Here is a 27,295-nt window from a genome sequence, read left to right as displayed (position 1 = left end):
TGTTTTTTGTTTTGTTTTTTTATGTGTGTGAACACTTGTTCACTTTTTTATAGCAAGGTGTTCATTCTTTGCAATGTATTACGTCCATCAAAGCTGGGTTGAGAGGTCAAGGGGAGGGTCTCTTGCTTGAGGATCAGAGTGTGACGTTTGAGTTACAGGGCTAAGGCCAACCTCACTAAAACACACATGCATGCAAACGTCAACCCACACCAGAGCTGGTGAGGCACGCATGGGATATAAGGGGGTCAACTCTTCTTCCTCTTTCAAAAACACACTAATTCTGATTGGATGGAAAAAGAAACAATGACAAAAAAACAAAAAAACAGGAACAGGAAATGGAAGTGGTAGTGAAATAAAGAAAAAAAAAATAGTCAGAGGCACTGCAAGCCAGTTTCATAGCATCTAATTGGCAGAGATGGGTCAGGCAGCTAGGGTTTTCCAATGGCTCTCTCTGGCACAGTTCCTCCCCCCTTTTCCTATCTGGCTGTCCTTCGACTGCATCGGTCTGTGTGTCCTGTTGCTCACACTTGGACAGGAAGTGTTTGGTTCATCTGTAGTCTCATGTCCTGAATGCTACCAAGAATCTTCTTCTGATGGCCAGCCAACGTGACCCCTATCCGCAGCAAGTCCCTGAGGAGTGAGAAGAAAAGGAGAAGAAAATAAGAACAGGTTGCTCAGTCATAAAAAATAAAAAGTAGGCAAACATCACATGTCCGAAGTTGAAGTGCAAATTTCACTTTTCACCCACAAGTAAACACACACACACACACACACACACTACCAGGTGGGAACAGGGACAGGCTGTGGCGTGGCTTCCAGACGGTATGTCAACAAAATGAGGACACTTATCCAGCTATAGAGCATGTTGGTCTTAATGCAACATACTTTTGTTGCCCAGCAGGTGGGCAAGAAGAGGGGAGTCAAAGGGCCATAATGTGATAGTTAATGATTAAAGAGCAAACTCAGCTACTGTTTGGCAGCTGGCAGGCTTCACACCAGCTTGTCACCTATAAAAAGAGGCAAGCAGAAGATCTTTTTTTTTGTAAGATACTACGCAGATTACTCAGTTAGGAGCCTGTCAGTCATACTTTGAATTAGTCTGTGTGTAAGTAAATCAGCTTTAACTTTGCACAACATTCCTCGGTGCTTAAAAGCAAATAAGACCGGAAAGTGTAAATTCGTCTTTTAGCCAAGGGCTCACACCAGCTACAGTGTGATCTCTAGAGTAAGCAGAGGGCCTTGACCTCAGGTTAAGGGTGCAGTGGGAAAATATGAAAATGTTGACATACAGTTGACATTACTACACCCTTAAAAAGGCCTGGGAGAGCACACCTGCTTTGGCCGTCATTAGTCAGACGGCATAATCTAATCAGCATGGTCATGTTGGTTTAACACTGTACAATAATATCACGAGAACCTCTCTTTTCCGCTCGCTTGTTTGATTTCCCCAGTCGATAGCTGAGGAGAGAAAGGACGGCGTCTGGGGCAGCGATTAGCTGACTGTTGGGGCTCTGCCACAGTCTGCGTTCTCTCCGTTCATCACACACACAAATACTGGATAATCTAATATTACACGCAGACACCATACACTCTGCTTGTCTCAATGACTTTGTGGGCCCATCCATTTTAGTGTGCACCTAAACCCACATATGGACAAACACACACACACATGCATACAGTACGTGCATGTGCACACATACACACACACACACACAAATCCACACAGCACATCCATCCTCTCCAAAGCCAAATAAGGGTGCATCACAGCAATTTCACACAAATAAATTGTGTTTTTTTGTTTTTTTCGTATTTTGCCATCCCCATCAGGGCAGCGATGGAGGATGAAATGATAATAAATGGGCACCATTAGAGGAATTACTGGCCATTAAGGGCAACAGAGAGCCACAGTACACCACACCTGTCAGCCTGGCCAAATTGAAACAAATTACCCCCACCTCCATTGCCTATTATGCAGCTAATGAGGATAATTTATTTATCATTATAATCCTAATTCATTTATTTGATCATCACTGGCCTCCAATTTCCATGACTTCCATTACATCATTTCCTGTTAGTAAACACGACAGAAGGTGGGTGAGTCGTCAAGGTCAACTGGAAATCGTAGTTAAGGAAGCAGCTACAAGTGCTACACTTTGTACTACACTGTTAAATTGTGTATTTGTTGATTGTGTATCGGATTTGTTTGCTTCTGAAGCAGGCGGTTGTTCCTCGTCCCCTCCTGACTACATAATCCTCCCCATTCTACACCAAACCCATCCTGATCGGTCAATTACATACTAAATTAATGGTAAAACATGGAGGATATTGTGTTTTCTCATTTTGTACTCCTGCATAATCTCTCTCTCATGTCTCCAAGCAAGTTGTGCCAGTAGAACTTGTCTTCATAACAGTAAAAGGCATAATACTGCATCACATCAAGGCATGATTTATCTTAATAGCACAACAAGTGTATTTCTGAAATATCTGCTTAAAATACCAATATAGTCAAATATTTGCTCTTTTTTAATCCATGGCGTTTTTTATTTGATGTCTGAGTCTACTCAGAGCCCCTTTTCCACATTTTATCATGTTTAATTTAGCCATGAGACAATTTTTATTCCCTCAAGGTCAATCTGTATAACACTAATTTGACTCTCAAACTCAGCCCAGTCAATCACTTTAGGCCTGATTAGCTGAATCCACTCACTCTGCTGTCATCTGAGCCACCAGGTCAAAGGAAGCAAATCCGGCGTTGACGAAGTTGTCACGGTAGCGGCTCATCTTGATGGCGTCCAGCCAGTCCCCCACAGTGGTAAAAGTGGTATAGTCTGGCACACAGCGGTCAAGCAAGGGCTGGGATACCCTACATTGAGGAGGGAGGAGGGAGAAAGAGAAACAGAGAGAATGAGAGGGTTAAGGTCGTCACTCTACTGCCTCTACCGGCCAACCTCACCCCCAAACGCCCCCCGCTGAGCGCCACCTCTCCATTTCTCCACCTCTCTTCCTCTCTTCTCCCCTCTCCTCTCCTCTCCTCCACATGTAAGGAGTTGTGTGCAGGGGGGTAGGGGCGTGGGGGGGTGTCACTTTCATGACTGTGGAGAGACTGGCCGGAGGCTTGGGTGGTGGATGATGGCGCTGCAGCTGGTGAGGCGAGGTGGTGTGAGTTCATAGAGCAGATGTCAAATCTGATCTTTAATGATGACTACCCATATTGTAATTTACAAGGAACCAGATCAGATTAATGTGAAGAAACTATAACCATTTGCTATCATTGCAACAACCGGTGTCATAGTAACTGAGTGGGCATTTTCTTTAGTCAAAAATGCATTTATTTTGCAGCATCTGTGACATAAGAATCTGTGATGAAGGTCCCATGTTTCCTATATGAACCCTGGAAATATCTGGACAGCTCTTGTCCTGTTTATTGGTTCCTGTTGTTCGTGTTGCAATGAGATGTCACTTTGTTGCATGGGGACTGACAAAAAAAAATTCCACTTGAAATCCGACCTGAGTGGTTGTACTGAGTTGCACTTTCAAACCACCTACAAATGTGGTTTAAATCTGATCTGGAAAGATTGGATTCCATGCGGTTTTGCTGGTCAGCTCAAAATCAGATTTGGGCTGCCTGTATGAGCATGACCTCAACATAAGCAATATGATTTATAGTACATTGTTGTTGCATTTACAGTACATTGTCTCAGGGTGTGTTTGAATGTATATGCAAACATTATGCATATATCTGGAACATCATCTGAGGTTGGCTAGACAAAAGGATGCATGCAACACAATCCCACAGAGATGGACAGACATGATAATGGAGAAATAGCTATGGAATGTAAACTCAGATGTTGTTCACATGTTTGTGTGTGGTTACATGGTAGGACTGACTCATGAACCTACGGGTGCTAGCAATACACGGAAGGAGAGTTTAACTGTGCATCTGTGTGTATATGATACTGTATATAGTGGTGTGATTTAATCGGTGTGTGTGTGTATTCCTGAAAATGTGCATGTTCCTGCACACCTGTTGATAGCCCAAAAGGGCCTTTCTAAAGAAGAACCTCACCTCCTGTGCCGATCAATGCTGTAGATAGAGAGGCCACCTTGGGAGTTTTAATAAAACTGTGCTACAACTCAGAGCGAAGTGGAGCGGATGAAGAAGAGAGGAGGTGGAGGTGGAGGGGGAGAAAGGGAGGTGAAGGAGGAGAAACAGATGAGGGAGCAGGCAAAGAGAAAGAGCACCACTGTCTCCCCTCCTCTCTGCTCTGTTGATCCCTGTCATCCTTTTTGATGGCATTAGATTCATTAACAATTAAAAGAGGAATGGAGAGAGAAAGAGGGAGAAAAGGCATGATGGGGGAGTTAATAACAGTGATACAGAGGCTCCATTGAGCGGTGTAGATGGAGTGATTTTTAATAAGGCCTGTGCTTCGGAGCCCAAGGCCTCGGGCCGTCGTTAACGCCAGACGCTGGCTTCTCTTAATGGAGTATTGTTAGTCCTCCTTCTCTAAAGTTGGCTTCAAAAGGGTCCAGACCGTTGCTGGCCACATGTGAGCCACAAGCAGGAACACAGCAGAAAAGCTGGGTAATATTGTACTCTACGCTAGTGAGACAGTCACACGCCAAGCCTAACTTCAACGTCAATGGTCTGGACTGTAGCAGTTTCCAATCTGTTGGATTGTTTTGCATTTTTTAGAAGTTTAGAAGAGTGAATGTGATTCATTTGTCAAGTGTGAATTTCTGCATTTGCAACAGAGACTCCACAGTAGAAGGATAAACACAGAAAATGACTCACAACACAACAAAGCTCATATGCTCATTACACTTTACACCTACAGAGCAATATGCAGTCATGTGCACATGACACACGCAACCAAAGGACTTTTATGCCAGACGGTGTTAGCTAACCTCTAGCCACCCTTCAATGCCGACCAGGACGACGGTATCATCTCTCACTCCTCCCTTGTTAGGATTGTCGGCAGGAGGCCACCTCTCCGCTGGCCCGTTTAAAATCTCGTTAGTGGCTAATTAAAAGGCGCTCCCATCTCTTTTTTGCATCGCCTTAATCGAGCTAATTAACCGCAAGCTTAATCTTCTAAGAACGTCACTCCGGTGGCCAACCGAGACCCTGGTTTCCCCCATGAGCCCAAACCAGGATTGTCTGCGGCCCTCCCTCAAGACAGAAAGACCCTGATGCAGGAACAGATAGGTAGGTCATCCTCCTCCTTATCACTCCAACTCTGCCACCTTCTATCCTCCAAATTCTTTCCAAGAAACAGGTTGCAGAGGGAGGTAGTGAAGCTAAATGTAGATGTGACATCATTGATTGAGTTCCCAGTTGGCCGGGGAGTTGCTTTAAGGGCTGTATTGAGCGATGGTAATTTGGATTTGCATAATGGCCCAGGCTGCATTTGTGAGAACTGAAGAGTTGTATGGGAAGAAATCTGCACTTTATAGGAGTTAAGAGATTGTTACAGCTGAGTCAGAGTGACTCCCGTACACCATATCAACTTGGATAAGGAATATTTGCGCAGTGGAAATCATTATCGCAGTTGCTCTGGTTCAGGTGCAAATGAAATGGCTCGGCCTGGTACCCTCAAGGCTGAAAAATCAAGTGACTTCATTCAATAAAATAATGACCTATTACTGTAATCTATCACGAGACTCCAGCAAATCTCCTCCAACATATGACTTAAAAAAACCAGAGAAGGTTTTTAGAAATCACCACTAATATCCATAATGCTTTGACCATGATTAGACATTATTGCCGTTTATGAAGATCATTAATCCACCTAATAAAACTCAACAAGGACCTCCAGGCAAAGAGAAACAGCATTACAGCTAAAGTACATTCCTATAATTACCAGCTCCAACGAAAACATCCATAAGATACAAATTTTGCTTTAAAGCTCTGCTTGACAGGCCTTTCTGAACTTAATGTGGCCAATGTATTTTTATATCATAATATTACAACTTACCCAGTGGACTGTGTGCTGTTGGTGACCACCTTGAGGCTGGCAGCGTTGCGGATAAGCTTGTCCAGCGTGGCCACAATCTGGGTGAATTTGGGTCGCAGGTTCCTCTCTTTCACCCAGCAGTCCAACATGAGCTGGTGCAGTGCTGTGGGGCAGTCCATGGGTGGGGGCAGTCGATAGTCCTGCTCCACGGCATTTATCACCTGAGGAAGGACAACAGAGAAATCACAATCACTTCTAATCACAGAGTATGGTGTAGAGGGAGAACGGACAACACAAGGAGAGAGATGGGTCGATGAAGAGAGCAAGTGAGGGGGGACAGAAGAGGATGAATGAGGGAAATGCTGAGAGAGTCAGAGATAAACAGGAAAAAAGGCTTTAGGGAATACATAGAAATAAGGGCCAGAGAAAGATTAGATTTGAGTGGTAGTTGTGGGTGGGTATGTAGAGAGAGAATGGCTTTTGGACAGTGATAGCAGAAGTGGTTGAAAACTATTAGAATTTTAAATATCTACATTTATATCTTCTACTGCAAAATGTTACTGTTTGATGCTGAATATTTAAACAGAATAAGTACACATTAAGTATGCATATATCACATTATGGAAAAACATATCAGCTTACATCTTGATTGCTCATGTCCCAGTACGGCCGCTCGCCATACGACATCACTTCCCACATGACAATGCCGTAGCTCCATACGTCACTGGCCGAGGTGAACTTCCTGTAGGCAATCGCCTCGGGAGCCGTCCAGCGAATGGGGATTTTCCCTCCCTGTGGATATGCGAATGAGTAGGTGAGCATGAAATACTGGAGGGATGGAGCACAAACACAGAGTCGCACACATACAAGAGGGAGAGAGAGGGTGAGAAAAACACAGTCTAAGGGAAATGTTGATGCACAACACATGGGTGCATGCTGTAGAACCCAAACACCACATACACACAAGGTTAGTAACGCAGTTACAGGAAATGATATGTACAAACACATGAAGCTATAAGGATATTTAATGTGCTACAAACTGTATTTTTCAACATCAATATATCACCAAGAAGAACTCACTTCCCAATTAACAACCTTGCTTCCTGTCACAAAGAGACTTGTCATGTCTCACTCTTCCTGACATTGCTCATTGCTTTTTATTTTGCTTTACTAAACAGAATATCAGTGTTGGAAGTGACTTTCTAATCAGCCTGAATCACTTGTTTAATAAATATTTAGAATGCTTTAACTGAGTTGCACAGGAGGAAAAAAGCCCTTTTCCTGTTTTGGCAAGTCAAAAGACCCAGAAGCACAAAAACTAAACTTTTTCATACAGGCCAGAGGAGACTGCCTATCTTTATACCAGCTCTCATGTTCATTTATGACAATTATACTCAATCTCAAAGGACCCTTTCCTATGTGCCTTAACCTGCTTTGCCAATTTTACATGTTGTGTCATTTGAGAATAGGAGCCAGAATCTTTCAACAGACATTGCGGTAATTTGACAGCTAAGGATCTTGTAAAACTTTCTGGAAATCTGCTACAGCTTCAGTGGAAGCACGCAGCAACATGTCCAGATAAAAATTTTACATAGCCACCAAAGTGTCCATAATTTCTCCCCTTTGGAGGTTGTGACTCCGAAATGTCACAAATTCAGCTGCAATATATTTGTTTTGCTTGTTTCAACTGTTCTTATTTTCCCCACCTGAACCTGGCATCCACAATCAGAATAAAAAAACTTCCCTTCCTTCCCATAATGGTAGTGTCACCTGGGAACAGACTTGACACAGATCTATTTTTTTTAATACACTCATACATGGCAATGTTGTGGATTGATTTGTAAAGGGGGGCAACATAGTAGTGATGTATTGATGTTAAAACGTTACATGTAGCACCTTTAAACATTGATTCAAATATGAATACACTTACACAAACACATAGACACATATATACCCAAACTCACCAGAGAACTGGTGTATGTGGGGTCTGTAGGGTCATCCTCGAGGAAACGAGACAGGCCGAAGTCAGACACCTTACACACCAGATTACTGTTGACCAAGATGTTACGGGCAGCCAAGTCTCTGTGCACATAGTTCATGTCTGACAGGTACTTCATGCCTGCTGCGATACCACGCAGCATGCCAACCAGCTGGATCACTGTGAACTGCCCGTCATTGAGCTGGCAAAGGAAGAAAGAGAATGACAAGGATAAATTGGGTTGTAGACCAAGGTTGCATATTCAAAGGAATATATGTTTGTCTCCTTTTTACCTTTATTTGTCCTTCCTATCTATCTTTTCTCAGTGTCTCTTACAGTACTTTCTTTGCATATGTCCTCATGCCTGCATCTTTCATCTCATATCACTTCTCTTTTCTACCTATCCATCCTCCACTCCTCCCTTCCCCTTTCTCTGGCAGACAATGTATGATGTGACTTTGAGGCAGTGATTCATTGGAGACTGAATTATTTGTAAATGTCACCAATTGCCTGAATGCAGCATTTGTAAGATATCCATTGTGGGCTCTGCAGCAGAGCTTAAGAAGACCTTTTATGGCTCCAAAGAAAGTGAGATAACTGAAAGCAAGATCAAGCAGATTTGGATGGGCTTATTTGCTGGTTAGTCTTGCATTATTGATAAAATCACAGATACATGTTTTATAGAGAATAGCTAATGTTAGAGCTATTCTTGTGTGTAATGTAGTTGTGTGTGCCTGTTTTTCTCACCCTTAGGAAAGAGTCCAGTGCTCCATTCTCCATGAACTCGGTCACAATCATGACTGGCCGACTCTTAGTGACCACACCTTCTAGACGGATAATGTTGGGGTGGTCGAACTGGCCCATGATGGAAGCCTCAGACAGGAAGTCTCTCCTCTGGCGGTCAGTGTAGCCCACCTTGAGAGTCTTGATGGCTACGATGATCTCCCGGCGCCCAGGCAGCTTGAGGCGACCGCGGCACACCTCCCCAAACTCTCCTGCGAGAGCCCAGGTGAGACAGCCAGAGAAACGGCAAAAAAGGAATAGGAGAGATGGAGGGAGAGAGAGAGAAAGAGGGAGGGGAGAGAGGCATGACGGAACAGTGGAGGAGAGTGGGGGAAAAGAGGGGAGAGGGGACAGTTAACTGGTTAGAACCAAGGAGCCAGGGAAGGGTAGCAGGAGGGGTGGGACAGGGGGAACTGCAAGAGAAGCCAGGACTCTAGGCCAGTGTCAAGGGATGGTGGTGATAGGGGAGCATACAGTGACATTGTGCTGTTAAGCTACGGATTAAAAGAACGGCATGGTGAGTGTGAGGCATGATGACGGAATGTGAGATGTAGAGGTGAAAAAAAATGTATGTTGAAATAAAAAAAATGGGTAAAGTAGTGTGACAGGGTGAGAGGAGCTGAGGGGGACAGAGGAGGAAGGGGGCAAGGATCAGGGGGATGGTGCTAAGCTTCGGAGGGGCTGGAGAAACGGGAACAGGAGGAAGAGATAGGTGGAGACAGAAGCTTGGGGGTTCTTGGGGTTGTGGAGGCTTTACGTTTAGAGTCTACACCAAGCGTGTGCAAGAATGCAAGAAAAATTAGGCGATGGGAGTGATGTGTGTCAACATGGGTGCAAAGGTGACAAAGTGGGGGAAGTCAGGGGAGATAGGGCAGGGGTTGAAGGAATGGAGGGATGGATTGAGGAAGGGGTAGAGGAGAGGAGGGGGACAGGGAAGACAGGGGTTGAGGGTTCGTCACTTTAAAGGCGAATGCTGGGAAGCGACGGGTTTCAAGTAGTAGCCTCAGCAGTAGAAGAGCTGTCGCAGTAGTAGTAGCAGTAGTAATGGTAGTAGCAGAAGCAGTAGTAGGGACTCCCATCTCTGCCATCACAGCGTCCTCCATTTTGGCTCAGATACAATGCTAAGAAAACTCAACCTCACTTGGCACAGTCCTGCAGCTTTTGAGCAGAGACATTACTATCAAATATATCAAATACATAAAATATTTTACTGTCTACAACATCAAATGTTAGGGGGGGTTTCTCAAGGAGGAGACACAACCACATGGTGGAAGAGGTGTAAGTGTCGGGAATGGGGGTCAAATATAGTGATCCAGTAGAAGCCCTCTTTAATAAAGAGGTTCTCAACATACTAAAAAGTGGGCAGGGTCAGAGACGGCCAATCCTGGACTAGAAACATTTAAATATATTATGCCCCATCCTGACGGGATTAATATTTCATGGAGATACAGGAGATAAATATTAGCCATGCTCCTTGGTAATAGAAATTGCATTGTACAACCCAACACATTCCCCAGGCCACGACACATAAATCAATTTAATGTAAGATAGCTATAACCCATTTGATAAGCCTGTAGGCTTTCAATAACAACTGTATGTCAGTAAGCAAGTAATGGGTTTGTATAAAATTCTTTCATTACACCCTGCAGAAGTTATATGTGGGTGACTGCTGAAAAACGTCAAAACTTTGTGTGCAAATACTCAAGAGTTACATCTTAAAACAAAGTGTCTATCTGTATAGGAAGAAAGAAAAATGGAAGGCCAACAAGTGTGCCAAAAAACAATAGGGCTGTAATTAATACTGGAAGAGATAAGAGAAAAACCACACACATGCGCTCGGGCAGGATTAAAATCTCCCCTCGAGAAATAAATCCTGTCTGTATGGGGCTCTAGTCTCACATTGTCCAAAATCTGCTTCCATTAGATTCAGGAAGATTTTTGAATCAGTTAGAAATGACTGCTGTTTCATACTTAATTAAACTAAATAGATGTCCTTACACAGTGTCTCTCTTGTTCCAGGATTGGGCTCCATTTTTAGGACACGGGTAAAATGATAATCCATCATACAAAAGGTATTACAGCTACTCTAAATGCACATGGCATGGTAAACAATGTAAGGGTGCTAAGACTGTGAGTCACGCTAACTTAAAGAGGACATACTGTAACTAGTAATGCTTAAAACACAGGAGAGTGCTAAAGACATCTGTAAGACTAGAAAGGGGTCCCTAAGAGGTGACGAGTGTGGGAGGGGAGGGAGCAAGGAGAGGGCGAGCGATGAATTGAGTGAAAGTACCGCTTGGTGTGAAGTCCTCTAACGGTATGGCCTGGAGGTGACTAGCAGCCTTCCCCCTGTAGCTCAGGAGCTTTGGTGGGTTACCTGCGCCGATGACCTCCTCGATCTTCACGCAGGAGACGTCGATCTCCTTGGCAAACTCGCGCACCGCCTCGTTGGGGTCCTCATAGGTGAAGGGGTCAATGTAGACCTTCATTCCCGGCGTTACTATAGGGGATTCAGTGGCAAGAACAGGAAAGTGAATCTATGCTGTCAAACAAAATTTCAACAATAGATAACACTATGTAAAGTTCAAAGTATAGATCAAAGCAAGATCCTTTATAATATTTATGTGAGCTATTCTTTAGTGGTGGAGGATGCTCAGTCATGGGTAAGTTGAAGTATAGAAATATTGCTGTTATAATGTTAATAATGCAAAAAGGAGGGGCATCTCAGCAAAGAGACTTACTGTACTGTTGCAGTTTCTCTGTGTACTCCGACTCTGAACCGTTTCTCTGCTTTCTGTTGAGAAAGATGAAAACACAAACTGAGTCACATGCTCTCCACACAGCAGGGTGCAAATACTGGAAAGGAACAAAGGCATGAGGAGAAAACAGATCCCTAATAATGTCTGCAGAGATGTAGCCACGCTACGATGTGGCTTGGTGAAGATGCTTTGTCTTTTTGCATTGGGAGCAAGGGATACACTGTAGATAAAGATTGGATCAATGCCTAGTGGTAAAATGATTCATACTTGGGGACTGTAACATGAGTCTAAACAAAAGGACATCATATCATTGTCTGAAGCAGCAAGTGAAAGCCATTCACTTTCGGTACCCCCAAAATGAGCAGCCGAGACAAAAGCAGACTCAAACAGCAAGCTCAGCTGTCTCGCCTTCGTTTCCCCACAGACATTTCAACTGTTCATTTCAATTCAATCTGCCCCTTATTTTCTCCTCATGGATTCTCACTCTTGCTGTCATTCTCTCTTTCCTTTTTTTTTTTTTTTCTTTTATAAATTTCTCTTTTCTCTTTCACCAGTGCCTCTCAGTTTCTGTATCCTGCAAGTGTCCCTTCAGCATTGGGGGGGGGGGGCAAAGATGACGACGGAGCAAGGGGGCTGGCTTGTTGAAATTACATGTTAATGTGCTTCCTTTGTTGTCTAACCAGTAACCAGGGCAATAATACCCGATGGTGATTTGCATCTTATTTCAAATTCTAATTCGGTTCCGGAATATGCCGAAGCTCTGTGTTTTGTATTATTACTATTTTTTGGTTCTTCTTCTGGGGCAGTCAGAGCAGCGGCTAAGCCAAGACCCTGAGAGAGACACAATGTAGCGGTGTGAAAATAGAAGAGAGCGAAGAGGCAGGAGAGAGAAGGAGAGGAGGGAGAGCCAGGGAGATTATTATTCAGTCTAGCGTGACCAATGCCCACGCTTGTCAGCCGCTGCCTGAACTGGCTTGTGGAGGGAACCCAGTGGGCGCCAGTCAGCAGTGGGTGCCAACCTTTCACACATATATACACACATGCACTGCATTTGCTTTTTGACAAATGAGTGGTATAAGGATAAACGAGTGTGGTTAGACCCAGCTGATGCAGTGTCAGACTTTTTGAAATGTCTGAGCAGCCATTCGCATCTTCCCAGTCAATTGGGCCCAGCAGACAGGGGCGCATCTGGGTTCTTTGTGGTCAGGCAACCGCACAGTTGATTCTGAGTGCTGAGCCATGAGGGCAGGCCTATCAGGCCCAACAGCTGCTCTACCATGCTGTGTCCAGTGAGCAAAGTAGCATTTTAGCCAAAGCTGTTTACTATTCACAGATTCAGAAGGCTAATCTGGCATTCAGTGGCCTCACAGGTGGCACAGCGATCCGCTGAGACTGTTCTGGGGTGGTTTGGAGGACATGCAAACAAAGTTGACATTTGAAGCCAGCTCAATTTTTTTCAACTTGAAGAAAAAATATTTCCGCAAATGTTTCTGTAAGTCCTCGTGGTTCGAACATATTCTATAGGCCAGAAAAAAGTAAATGGGTCAGTGCGGTGTTGCTTATGCTCATCTTTCACATGTTCTGACCAAGGCTGATAGTGGAGTTATATTCTGACCTGAGGCAGACGATAGCGATGACCACAACTGCAATGATGAAGACCAAGGTGGCAGTGGCTGATCCCACGATGAGTGGCAGCTGCTCCTGCCAGGACTTTGGAGGGTCGGCTTTAAGGGTCAAACAGAGAAACTTGGTTACTTGGAGAACTTGTCACAAACATACACCCACACTAGCTGCATTTGTATAGCTTTTTTGTGTGCTTTGCTGTAAGTCATACTATAAACTTGTATGCCTCTACTTCACAATTATGTGCTTACGTATATGTAAAACCATGGCCTTACGTTCTTCAGGCTGTATTAAGCAGAATGGAGAGCAACCTGGGACATAAATGTATTTATGAAGACTGCGAGATAGACTATTCAGTTCTTTTATTTTGTCTGCTTAATGATGAGTATGATGTAGAGCAAGAGTGAGGCTGATACCTTGACTGATTGCTAGGAAATGGTAGATTTTCAAGAAATCATAAGTCAATTTCTCTACAAGGATTTTTATTTTTTTGCATGAAAAATAGGCATAGTAGGTTCTAGCTCTATAAGCTTTTGAGCCTCCATTATGCTCATAAGCTTATGCACAGCACTATCATAGAGGTATTGCTGCTAAGCCACAAATATCCCAATATATCCCTGGGTAATGAAGTAGGTATGGGAGTAACATACTTTGCAGGTTGGTGCTGAAGTCGGCTGGGCTGCTGTAACGGCCGTAACCGGCCACTGTTCGGGCACGGACCTGTACCACATAAGGCGTACCAGCCTTGAGACCTTCAATGCGAGCGTTGCTCCGTTGGGCAGTCATGGTATGGGCAATGGCCTCACCCTGGTCCTGCAAAGACAAAGTCAGTCAGTGAGCCGGTGTGCTAATCCGACGGGAGAAGGACAAGACAACAAACAGAGCAGATATACACTGAGAGCCTTTGTTCTCTCCCCGAGGCAAATCCAGTCACAACTCTCTGGGCCCCTGGAAAATACAGAAACTTTCTAATGCATGGATTGAGAGAGGATGGGGGATAAGAGGAAGGGCAAGCGGGAGAGATGGAATTGAGGGTATAGAAAAGGGCAGAGCATATTAGAAATATAGGAAAGGATTGGGAGGAGAGAAAGAGAAAAGGGAAGGAGGGATAGAGGGATGGAAAGAGGGGAATAAGTAGGGGAGGATGATCACACAAACTAAGATTGCAAATGGTGACTTGCCTCTCTGCAACCATGTGTTTATCAGCAGAGGCATTGTTTTCCACATTTACGGAAACACAGATGAAACAGAGACCATGGAAGTCAATGAAATTGGATTGAATTAGAGGCGTTGACTTACATTGCCGCTTACCTTCTCATGGTACTTAATCTCATAATCCAGAATGATTCCGTTGGGTTTCTCTGGAGGCAGCCAGGACAGGCTCATGGTGCTCGCTGTGGCCGCCATCAGGTGAACTGTGGGCACTGCAGACGGAGCTACACAGGGCAAAACAAATAAAGGAAAATCCGCTTTATTTATCGTTTTCTGTGTTATGTCTCTTCAAGTTCTATGCCCTTTGTGCGTCCACAGAAGCCCAAATACAAAGTCTTAGGCTGTGGGCTTTGTGAAAAGCTTTGGCCAATAGTTAGTATGCAGAACCATTCCCCACTAATGCTCAAATTCTCCCTCCCAGAGTCCTCGGGGAGGGAGAGGGGATGTCTAATTCTCCTGTGACAAGAGAATCAAACTGCAAAACTGATGGATAAGTCTCTGGTACATGCAGTTCCCTCTACCATACACCAACTGCAGATAAGATTAGGAACAAGCACACACATGCAGATGGAAACTTTTCACACATTTAACTGCATGCTTGCTGAATTCTGCTGCACTTTTGCTACAAACTCCCATGTTTTCCTCTGTTTGTAGCCTTCTAAGTTACAAGAAATCATATGAATTATGTACTGTGCATACGTGACAATGTGAGCACACTATAAAGACTACATGATTTATATAAGGTGCACACAAATACACAAATAGATATGCATGCATTGATTTGTGGACACACACTCACAGAAGAGCATAAAACACAATGGCACTCCACCCACCTGAGCTTTTCATGCTTTGTTCACATGTGCCTATTAATGGCCAAGTGCTGTCTGCCTCCCTGTCTCTCTTTCCTCTTTTCCAAGTTCAGGCTTGTTCTGTACCTCTGACTCACTCCCTCCTCTCAGTCTCCTCCATCGCTTTTGTTTCATAACTTCAACTGTCTATCTCCAGTGGTACCTTCTCTTCAAAAATAAAGTTCCTCACTTTTCCTACACTCATACAATCACATTTTTTAATCTCCCCTGTCCTCTATAGCTCTTCACTTTTCATCTTCCTTTTCACCACTGCAGACCTCAATCTCCGCTCTGTGTCAGTCTCTCTCCCTTCCTTCAAGCTTTTTAATCCCCAGTTTTTAGTTCTTTGATCCTCCCCTTGCATTTCCTTTCTCCCTCTGCTGGCTATGTTTGTGGCCAGACGTCCTTCTGTCTCTTTGCTCCCCAAATCTTATCTTCCCTGCCTCTTTCCCTCCCATGCCAGCCCCATCCATCTAGGCCCTCCATGTCTCTCTTTCTCCCCCAGAAGACAATGCTTCCTAGGCAGATCCCCTGGTTACTCTAGCCAGGGGATTAGGGGCCCTCTTCTGGGAGAAGACGTGGCAGTAACCATGGAGGTGGCCCCTGGGGCTTATCACCACCCTAGTATTTATTTTGGTTCTTAAAAGGTGAATGCACAAGCAGGGATGGTTTTAGGACTACACCAGGGGATAATCTGATCACAGTTGATGCTCTCTTGCCCCCTCCTTTCCCTTCACCTCTGTCTCTGCACTCAACTGACCCTAAGCACCAAGGATGGACAGTAGTCCCTGTCAGCCCAGTGCCGGACCTCTTGTTAAACAATGAGGCCCTCACAAGGGGCCCTGTAGGGCCTTTGGGTCCTAGATCCACAAACAGAAGGCAAAGCATCTTTTAGGAGCAGGAACTCAAGGTTAGAGGTGAGGAGGACAAGGCCATGGAGAGAAGAGGGAGTTGATGGGGGAAGGAGCAAGGGATAATCCTTGGTGTTGTCTAAGCCTGCAGAAATTTAACAAATTTAACATAGCAACTAAACACATCCAAGGCACAACTTAAAAGCCCTGGGAGACCCTCAACAAAGGGACCAACTCACAAGTGTAGAGAGAGCTTAACAGCACTGGAATTTAAGGTAAACTGAACCGACTAAAATTACACATTTTATTAAGTAATTGCAAAAATGATCTATCTGTTTATCTATCTATCTATCTATTTCAATCCAAAATCATTAACCCTCACATTTAATTTACATCGTACATCTCAGTGTTATAAGGAACACATGCAATAGCTTATCATTACTACCCTAAATGACTATATGTATCAGCAGGATTTCTTCTGAACCCAAAAAATTTAATCTCAGCACTGATTGCTACATTGGCCTAGTTACTGTTGTTGCTGTGGGCTGGAGGAGCGGTGGGTTGGAAGCAGTGGGCAGCTAGAATACTGAGGGTTCAACACTTTGAATACACACTGCCTCGCTATTGCTATTTGCAGCGGTGTTAGTACAGAGCATACTGTGGGCGTGTGAAAAAGGTCCCTTTCTAAGCTCATTCAGAAGAATGTCTCCCTTCTCAATCCCTGTTCAAAGAGAAAATATGTAACATACTCCTACATGCATACAAGAAATTGATCTGTACTTCTTGAGCGCAGAACGTATTCTCTGACATTCCTTTGTATCTTCTTCCAGCCTTTGAAAGTTGGCTGTGCCTACAAGTTCAATATTGATCTGTGACAGGTAGCCAAAAGGCTGCAGCTGTACCTACCAGCCTGGTTTGTGGTGATGTTGACTGTAGAGAACTGAGGTGTATAAGGGCTCTTGTTGGAAACACCATTGACCGCCTGGATCTCGAAGCTGTACTGTGTGTGGGCTTGTAGGTTACGGACGGCCACGCGTCGCTGGGTCAAGCCCAGGTGGCGAGGCGAGATGTCGACGTTGTCGTCACACCGTGAGCACATTCCCCGCTCAGGAAGGCACTTCTTACAGATGACGTTGTAGAAGATGTCGTCACGACCACCCAAGTCACGTGGGTCGCTCCATTCCAGCACAAGCGATGTTTCGTTCACACTGGAGATGACATTGCGTGGTGCCGAAGGAACCGCTGCAGAAGGGAGGTAAAGCGTGGATGACATGAGGAAAGGTTTGGAAGGAGAATGAATTTAATCTCCATGCACAATAGGTGTAAAGAAATGTGTCTTGTCAGTACAGAGACATACTGACAATAGACAGAGATTCATGTTGCAAAACAGTTTACACATCATTATACACACATACATTCATTATTCCACAGCTGTTATCAACACAATTCATAACCTAAGAATTTCCCTTGTGCTGTGGTATTAGTACATTTTTCATGCATTAACTAGACAATTTTTTTCCTTCCACAGTTCTTCAGAGAAAAAAAAGAGGACAGGAGTTCAAATTTGAATTGCATGCTCATTTCCACTGTGTCTGTGTGTGTGTGTGTAAAGTGCTGGGGGGGACGAGTGAGACAAACTATTGGCAGAGCCTTGGCAATTCTTATCCAATTACCGGAGCCTTATCTCTCACTGCACTGAGGGAGAATCAGCCCCCCACCCCAGCAACAGAAAAAAATGATATTCTCTTTTCACCAGCGAATGAATTAGCTCGTGTTTGTGTGTGCGTGTTTGCTCTTAACGAAAGCACTGCTACTAGAAAAATTCCTCCACTGTCTGTCTGTAAAGAGGCGGCAGCATTGAGACTTTGCAGAGAGGTGGGTGGGGGAGGGGTTGGATAAAGTTCTGGATAACATTGGGAAAGCAAGCAGACTTGTTTGCCATCCGTGTGGTGTGGTGGGAACATACTCTCAGAGGGCTTTTATCATCCACTGAGGGCACAATTCAAAGAGGGAAGTTTAGGAGAATTACATTTATCACACAGTCAAGAATTTTGTTTTACGGCTATCAATACATTTGATTACTGTCTGAATATGAGGTATAAACCCATTTTGACCCATTGTCGAATGGGAACAAGAAGGCGCAGAAGTTGTTTTCAAAAGGATTGCAATAACAGAATTTTACATTACCACTTTTACTTTCAAACATACTATACAGTCAGTTGAAAGTAGTCTTTACTTACTGGTGCAGGGGGAGTCGGGAGAATCAGTGTCTGAGCGGTAGTAGCCGTTTCGACAGGAGCAAACGCTGGATGCTCCTGAGCTGGCACGGCTGTTGGCTGGACAGGGCAAGCAGAAGCTGTCTCCCTGTTTGGACTTGAAGGTGCCAGGGCTGCAAGCTGATGGCAAGAGAGAGAAAAATGGAGAAAAAACAAGATGTTGACACTGAATTTAATAGTTTAGAAAGTAGCCGTAAAGCTGCTGATGGATCACATATAACAATTTAAAGTAAAGCTACTCTACATTTGTGAGTCACATTTTCCAAATGGGGAGTGGGCCACCCTCATTTTGGAATGAAAATACTAAATTGTACTTTCACTAATCTCTAGGATGTAATGTCTTCACTGCATTTGAAACACTGCTCTAGCTCCCTGTTAAAAATGACTAAAACATCTTATTTGATGTGTTTGTTTATGTTCATGTGTGCACATGCACATGATTTGTTTTTGTCCCTTCAACTCCACATGTTCTCTTTTCCCTTGCGTATTGAGAGCGCATCTTCTGAAACTGCAGTGGAAAAGGAGAGGGGTTTTTGAGTAGCATGTAGCTGTTTGCATAAACCCATGCTCACATGAGGAGACTGTCAACCCAAATTACATGCGCCACCCTCAGAGCCAAAACGCTGGCATGTTGCTTTCATCTGAATTCAGGCACACATACAAACATTGATCTGTGCACAACTGTGCAAAGATACATGTCTGTACACATACACATCATTATAGCCTCAAGTCACTTCAATGTACTCAATGTTATGTTTTGTCAAAAAGTATGTCTGCATTTACCTAAACTGGTTCTTGATTGGTGAAGCCTAGTTAATCAGATGAAATCACTGCTAGCCTTTGTAAATGCCCTATCTCCATTTATAGCCGTTGTTTGGACGTTTATAACTCAGGTGATAAGTTGCAGACGTTCAGGGAAACACTGACAGCGGCACTGTGATCTAGAACACTTTGGCAGGCTCCATATCTTTGATAAACTGTCTCGTTAAAAGATGAATGAGTTTGCCGCAGTGCTTAATAAAAAAAGATGAGAACAGGTGAGACAGGCAAAGTTTACAGGGGCCAGTTGATTAGCTGAACCACTAGTGCGTTAGCTCATCAATGTCAAGGACACACTGCTATGTTTGTCCCTCTGAATGATAATTATCACTGTAGCTCCTACGTTTGTTTTTCACTCCCTGTTGAACACAACCAAGGTTGGAGGTCAAATCTACAGCAGACCACTTCCTGCTCCTGCTGTTTTCCCGTTTTTGAAAGTTCAATATTAGCACAAAACCACCAGTTGACTGCACCGTGTACATTAGTACTAAGTGTATTTGTTCTTCCACCATTAATCAGGGTCATCCACACCAATGGCTAACAGGAAGTACTGCTCGACAAACTGATAAGAAATGACCTCCGAGTTTTACCAGAACAGCTTCTTCGATTTGGTATCATGACCCATGCAAGTTCATTTAAGTTCACTCAACAAAAAGTAAACGGCAAGCAATTTCTCAACTCGCAGGGGATGAGAGTATTGGTTTTTGAACATGTTAGCCTAACGAAAGATGTTGAGGGAGCATTCCCAGTAAAAGAAACTTTTCTTTCAGGGAAGGGCTAAAAGTGCTGATCAGTCACTTCCAGTGAGTAAAAGGGTCATCTTCTTCCTTTCATCCATCTTCCCTTTAGAGGAACCACTAAAGAATGAGGAAGAAAGAGAGACAAGGGGCTAGAGAAAAAGGGAGGGAGAGGTGGAAGAGGTGGAGGCATAGAAAATGCTAATCCTGCAGGCGCTCCCCCCCCTTTTCCCCACTCCCCTGTGTCTTATCCTCTCATGCAGAACATAGAGCTTAAGGAACTGATTAGAATGTATGCTGAAATTGGAAAGTGTGGAGCATGAAAAAAAAAAAGTAAAGAATATTGGGGGTGAAAAATGCGCAGCGAGTGGAAAGGCAAAAAAAAGGCTCATTGATTAATATTAATGCAGACATCCTTACTGTTACTCTGGTGGCGTATTAATGAGAGCAATGGCCTTCAGATTAGGAAGGAATGGCAGAAGGAGAGGTAAAGACTAGTACAGAGAAAGGGAGACCAAGGGTGGTGTAGCTGGAGGAGATACTGCATGTTGGAACAAGGACAGAAAAGCAGAGAAAGGAAGAGTCACGGTGAATAAGATGATGAAAAATGAGTATGGAGTAAAATAGGGGGAGAGAAGAGAAAAGGAGAGTGGACCTGAGGAGAGGTGATGTGAGAAGAAGAGAGGGAGATTTATCCCTTGTGGTTCCCAGTGAAGCCTGATTAGAGAACCTTTTATCAGGGCCCAGTCGCCGGGGCTTTAACCTTGAGCTGCCAGGAACAAACAAATTAGTTTTTAACCACACCCACACACACACACACACACACACACACACCATGCTTTGGATTTACTATGCTCTCTCTCTCTCTCACACACACACACTCTCCTTCTAAAGGTGAGCACGCATTCAATATTTAGGGTCTGCCAGAAGCTGCCTGTGTATTCACCCACTCTCTGCCTGATCACCAGTATGAGTGCTGAACAAAAGGTTTTCTCAGCCTCATCTCTCTCTGCAATAAGAAGAAGAATAAGCCCTCTGAACCCAGGCAGGCAAGGATGACGCGTAAAACATAAATATACATATATACATAAACTGTACATGCAGACACCTTGAAATCAACCCCACTGATCAATAACCCTGCCAGCTCCCGTTTCTCTCTCATTCTGCTGTCTCCATTTGACCTACGCACCCTGAGCCTAATTTTACGCTCCCATACCCCTCAACACACCCACATTTTCCATTTATCCTTCCCTCTCCTCCTGCTGTCACCTGCACTCCATTTCAACCAAGACCTTGCTGTTTAAATTCACCTTGCTCTCAACCTCTGTGAACCCGTCATGTTTTCCATCAGAGCCGAAACCATCATAAGGCCTCCCAGCTCTCAGAAACGGACAGCTTCCCCTGCATTTCCATTTATTTGGCAACCAGCTGCCAGGCAAAACTGAGGTCAGAGGAGTAAACAGTCGCCTGCTGACAGTGTCATCTAGTGTGTATTACTCTACCTTGTAGTCATTGGATGAATGTGTCAAAGAATACAAGGCAGATAAATGGCTCATAATAATGTGGCAGCTGGACAATCTGGTGATAGAGGCTGTAACCTGTAGCCGAAACAATACAGATTCAATCTCTCCGACAATCAGTGTTTGTCTACAACGGTCATATGTCCGGATGAAGTGTCCTTCAGCAAGACTTTGACCCAATACTACTTATTCGTTGTAATTCACTCTGCATAGAACCATCAGATACTATTCTAAGTAACATTTGCATTCTAAAATGCAAATGTTACTTTTCCCAGCAGTAATAATGTGATACGTTATTGATTGCCACTGGGAAATCCCCCTAACCCTACCATCACCTTCCAGGAAGGTAAGACTGTGGAATAAGCTACAAAATAGGTTTATAAAGATTTGTTGACTTGCTCTGTGTCAGGTCCACAGCTAACATAGGGATTGAACCTTGTGTACTCTGTTGAAGTATCACTCTCTAAACTCTAGATTAATCCATCATCACAAACACTGAGTCATAAAATCCTGGAATGGCCTAGAATATCTGTTGTGAAAACACTCACCTTGACATTGGGTATCCTTCATGGCCGGTTCAAAACCAGCTGAGCAGGTGCAGGCTCCCACAGGAACCATCCACTCGCCATCTCCGTTGCAATAAAGCTTCAGTGGCACGGACACCTCCAGGGCGTTTGGGACACAAGTTCCCGGCGCAATGACCAGGGACGTTGCCTCAGCCCCGGTTGCTGTCTCTGGGAAAACTGCAAAGTTGGCGATGGTGGTGGAGCACTTCTTGTAAAAGACCCTCACTGAGATGAGTGACATGCAAGCACCAAGATCCTGGAAGGCCAAGTAGAACCCGGCTTTGGACAATGGCCCAAAACTTCGTACTTTTGTATTTACCCGCCCAGACTCAAGCATGGAAAAGCTCTCGTCTGGGGCAATAGTGTCCACCTTCACATAAGGGTTCTCCATCCAGAAAGGGCTGGTGGCTGTGGCTGAGTCCGAGTCAGACTCATAGTAGAAGAGGTTGAAGGTCTCTTTGCAGGAACCTGGGATGTTAGGAATGCTGTTGCAATCGCGCACTGTGAATTTCATCTCCACATATACACGCAGCACATCCTTTCTGGGGATGAAGTCACTGCGTAGCCAGTTATTCTGGTTGAGCTCACGAACATTGCAGACTTGATACGTCCGGATGGGGTTCATGGCATCATCGTATCCACTCACCTCTTCCCACTGAAAACAAGTAGAAGAGAAACATAAACAGGTTAGAGGCTATGAATGTTAGTTGATATCTTTGACAGATACTCAGTCTGACAAATGCTAAGACATCGTCTGGTGTCTGGGATGTACATTCGCCTTTCTCCGTACACCTTGCTACATTCAGTCATGTTGCATGATAAAGAAAGAATGAAAAAAACAGGGCAGAGGTTAGGACCTAGAGACAAAGAGGCTTTTGGGGTATTTTCAATGAAATTCCCTTGCCTTTTCCATGCTACGCCTTTCATCTCTGGTTAGTGTAGCGAAAAGCAGGGAGGACTGCAAATTCATCACAATTACAGCAACCTGTCACCTCTTCACCACAGAGCCACCACAGCATGTTTACCTCATATCTGTTTGGAAGTAGCAGCCACATTGCTTCACAACCAATTACGCTTCAATTACAGAGCAATGATCGTAACGTCCTCTAATAAAGACAGGGAAAAGGCGCCGGTTAACCTTCATGCTTTTCTGTTTTTACACTCCTCTACATCTTTCAATGCTACCACAGTACCCAGGGGGTGAATTACTCTGGATAAAATGGGATTAAATTTTCTAAACTTTGATTACCAGCTTCATTAAATGAGCACAAGCAAACTAGACTGTAAAAGCTTTGCTGTGAGACACTGTAATCTAATGCATTTTTCAATCTCGAATGAGGACACCACGATTAAATCATTTCACTTCAAATAGCGATTCCTGTGTGTATAATATATCTTTGTGCGTGTGCTTGTGTGCTGAGGGATCTGCTCTCCTTTCCTATCAGGCAAACAAGAGTGCATTTATTTTTTAGCTAAGCCAAGGCCTGGCAAGTTTATTTGCATAGCACCTTTCAATTACAAGGGCAATTCAAAGTGTTTTGCATAAGACATGACAATGCATTAAAGCATTTTAAAGACTATGAGGAGGAAAATGAAATAGAACAAAATAAAACTAGACAAAGGAGTGCAATTTTAGCTAAAACTCTGTACTGCTTTACATGGCTGTCATTGGACTTGCTACCTAAATCCATGAGATTGAACCTGTGACCTTCTGATTACAGGATGGTCTTTCACATTACTCAGCCCCCCCTGCCATCCTAAAAGACAAAAACACTTAAGTCTTAAATGCCAAGACACATCTATAACAAAATTAAATGTCTATGGTTGCACTCCTGGGAGTGAAGTTTGCTGCGGAACATTTGACTGTCTCGAAACTCTGGCGTAAAGGCACCAATTTGTTTTCCAGAGCCACTTGTTTCCATCTGAGCTCTGAGCATCTTAATTAAGGCTGTGATATGGATGTGGTGGAGACAAGGCTATTCATCCAAGACCCTGGAGGCCATGAGGAAGAGAGGGAGAATGGGCGTAGCTCGGCCGTGGCATTAAAACGATGGCCCGACGAGAGCGAGCGAGAAGGAGGAAGCGACCGGAGGGAATCGATAATCACCAGCCAGGTCAATGGGATGGCTAAAAGCATGAAGTGTCAATGGGTATTTAGTTTAGTGTAATAAATCACCCGCTGCAAACGAGCAATACAGCCAAGTGTTTGTGGGTGGGTGTGTGTGTGAGGTGTGTGTGTGTTTGTTGTTGTAAATGTACTTGTGTGAGTCTGTCTGCCTGAGTGTGTACTTGCTCTGCGTGTTTGTTTGAGTGTATGTACGTTTAGGTGTGTGTCTGTTTGTGTATGCGTGTGTTTAGAGAGAGGTCATCCCCCCGAGACACGCACCAGTGGCCAAACACTCTGAGCGCCTGCTTACCAAGCCTGAATGAATTAAGTAGGTCATGTGAAAAAGAGTCTTTCTTGGCATCGACTTCCAACAAGATGAATCGTTATGCAAGATTAGCGATCCTCTCCATTTTACCTTTGTCCTTTCCAATCAAAGCTTTAAATTTTACTTTCAGATGACAATGAACAATGCTTGTGTGATGCACGCATCACCCTCCTTGAAGGTCCAAAGCCCCGCTGGAAAAATATATTTCACAATATTTTGGCAAAACTATGATTATTTTGGCTAAGGATATGAACAGAAAATGGAGAAGCAGGTTGGCCTGCGGGAGTTCTTTAATATGTTTTTCTGGACCTTTTTATACCTTTTTTTCAACTTTAGATGAATTTAACTGTTAGCAGCCTTGATGGCAATTTAGATAAGCTAATATTATTAGCTTTAGGCATTCACTTAAATGCTGTTGCTCCAACAAGCAATCAATTAGTGTGCTTGTACATCTCTGTTTGTTTCTGTTTGTTAGTATGAATAAGCTCTATAAGGCTAATTTAAGGACATTTTAGCTTGTTCATAACATGTTTTAGCATGCCGGGGGTCTGTGAAGCAGACAGTGATACACTAACAATAGTTATTATCTCCATAAGCTAACTAACTTGGTATATTGTTATCAGTGTATGGTTATGGAAAACCCTGTGGGTGTCAGTCCAGGTCTTAGGGGAGCCCTGTTATAAAGTGGAATTCCCCTTTCATCACCCATCTGTTTTGGAAGATAAATGATACGGTATACGGACAAACAAACACACAAAACAGGGAGACATAGTGAAAATTGGAAATCAAAGCAACAACACAAGTGCAGCTTGAGATAGGTGTTGACACACACACCTGCACACAGACATGCATGATACACAGATGCTACAGGCTATACAGACAGATACAGACAGTGAGTCTGAGAAATCCAAATACCAAAGTGCAGACACAGAGGTGAAAGAGTATGACAGAATACATGTACACACATGCACACACATAACATGGTATGTGAAGGCAGAGCCTTGCACACATCAATTGAATGTGCCCTTACACATACACATTCACAAATGGCTTTGGCACCTAGCTTTTACACCAGAAGTGGTGGCATTAATAGTAGCATCTATGCCTGCCTCTGGATTCACTGTCACAAATAGACACAGCTTATGTTCCCTCTGTGTAGCTTTGTGTCTGTTGCTTTATCAGTATGTGTTGTGCAACACTCTGAAACAAGACAGAGATGCTGTGACTCAGACTTGGCTGGACAGCATCCCTGGGAGAGTGTGTGTAGTCTGTTTGTGAGTGTGTCTATTTCTAAGAGTTTTTCTTGGAAATTGATTTTTTTTTTCTCATATATGCTGTCTCCCTCTCTCTGTATAGACATTTCTCTGGATTTTACTTAATCTCAGTCTCACTGCTCTCCTCCTCCCTTCCAGCTTTCTCAGTATGTATCCCAGCCACTGTATCGGTTCCTCTTAAACACCAGTCACCCCTAACAAAAGCAGGTTGCCACGTTCCTGCTGCAGGACCTCAAAAGCAAACTAATAAGCACACAGACAATACGTTGTGCATAAAGACACAAACAAGAAAACAGGGAGGATTGATTTTTTGTGTAGATAGATAGATAAATAAATAGATAGATAGATAGATAGATAGATAGATAGATAGATAGATAGATAGATAGATAGATACTTCATTGATCCCAAGGGAAATTTAGGAAAGGGGGGGAAAACATAAAGGGTAGAGAGATAACTCAGGGACAACTGTGACCATGTGGCACATTCTGCTGCAAAACAAAAAACAAAAAAACGCAGGGGAGAAACTCATCTCCAGTCTTTCGGTTGGTGTTGTGAGAAATCTGGAGTGCAAAAGGATCTCCACTGTATGTCTTGAAAAGGAGCATCTGTTGCGGGTTTGCCTGGAAAAGAAACTGAGAGCCGTTTTTAGTTCCTCTGCCATTCTGCATGGGACCGGTGGGAGCATCGCCTCTGCATTGTAGCTTAACGAGGAGGAGGGGAGCATAGAGGAAGCAAAAGAAGATGGACGGATGGGAGGAGGGAGGGGAAGGAGGGCATGAAAGGCTGTGAGGGGGTTTGTCCTACTGATTGTTGCAGCTGAGGTGGCTAGTGTGTCTGGCTTCATTAGTGCTTAGTTACTTGGAAGTAAAGGAAGGGGAGAATAAGAAGGGTGGGTGACTTCGAACAGCTGGGGTGGAATCTCCCTGTAAGTGCGTTGGGGTAAAAACTAAATATAAAAAATGGGGGCCCACCTTTCAAAACACAAGGGCCAAGTCAGAGGGCCACACAAAGGCGAGGGGAGGAGTGCTGGGGGTCTTTGAAGTATAGCTGAGGAGGGGTCAAGACTCTTTTTGCTCCTCTTTAGGCCATTGTGAAGACCACATGGGAAAGCAAGATGAGGCTGTCACTGGCACTTTGTGTGTGGTAGATTTGGATGCCTGGACGTGCAATGGGTCAATGGTAAGACATATTTTAGTGTTTAAAGGGTTAGTTCATGAGGAAACTGGCGTTTTTCACGTTTTAAGTGCACTGAGGCGAGGGGAAGGGAACATCTGACTGGGCGGGTCAGTGAAATTAGATTGCAGTGTATCTTTTTTGGCTCGCTAAAAAGCGCATCGTATTGAATTCTAAAACATATCCTGTTGAGTGACTTGCGGATGAAGGTGTCCGAGTCTGTTAAACTTCCAAGAGGCATGCAGACACACTGTATGTAGAAGCACATGCACACACACACTTAACACTGAATGTACCCTTTGAATAAAAGTATAGAGTCCAACAGCAGTTATGTTGGGTACACAAATATCTCCATCAATAAAGCATCTTATTCTACATAAACTCTACGTAAACTCACCCCGGTCTCAGGGTGTGCTGTCCAGGCTAATTCTGTTGTGGCCCACTTCGTGTCCATCAGCGTCTCTGTAAACGAAAGCAGAAAGAAAAC

The 27,295-nt window shown here is 44.0% G+C and overlaps 1 protein-coding gene across 2 annotated transcripts; it reads right to left on the bottom strand.

Annotated features, from left to right (window-relative positions):
- LOC139287813 (ephrin type-B receptor 3-like) lies at window positions 1-27,295 on the bottom strand. Of its 2 annotated transcripts, XM_070908991.1 has the most exons (15): window positions 27,206-27,280; window positions 21,912-22,584; window positions 18,252-18,407; window positions 16,918-17,253; window positions 14,412-14,536; window positions 13,751-13,907; window positions 13,093-13,201; window positions 11,460-11,512; window positions 11,096-11,218; window positions 8,683-8,930; window positions 7,922-8,137; window positions 6,600-6,749; window positions 5,979-6,178; window positions 2,708-2,863; window positions 1-630 (listed from the first exon to the last, which is right to left on the bottom strand). In XM_070908991.1, the coding sequence occupies exons 1-15, from the start codon at window positions 27,260-27,262 to the stop codon at window positions 522-524; spliced, it is 2,868 nt and encodes a 955-aa protein (XP_070765092.1). In that variant the 5' UTR covers window positions 27,263-27,280; the 3' UTR covers window positions 1-521. The 2 variants fall into 2 exon arrangements, with proteins under 2 accessions (XP_070765092.1, XP_070765093.1); XM_070908992.1 differs by lacking the exon at window positions 2,708-2,863 and having other exon boundaries at window positions 27,206-27,295.

The sequence above is a fragment of the Enoplosus armatus genome, chromosome 7 (assembly GCF_043641665.1).
Source record: "Enoplosus armatus isolate fEnoArm2 chromosome 7, fEnoArm2.hap1, whole genome shotgun sequence".
Lineage (NCBI taxonomy): Eukaryota > Metazoa > Chordata > Actinopteri > Centrarchiformes > Enoplosidae > Enoplosus > Enoplosus armatus.
The sequence above is the reverse complement of the archived record's forward strand: the minus strand, read 5'-3'. Positions and strand labels throughout refer to the sequence as shown.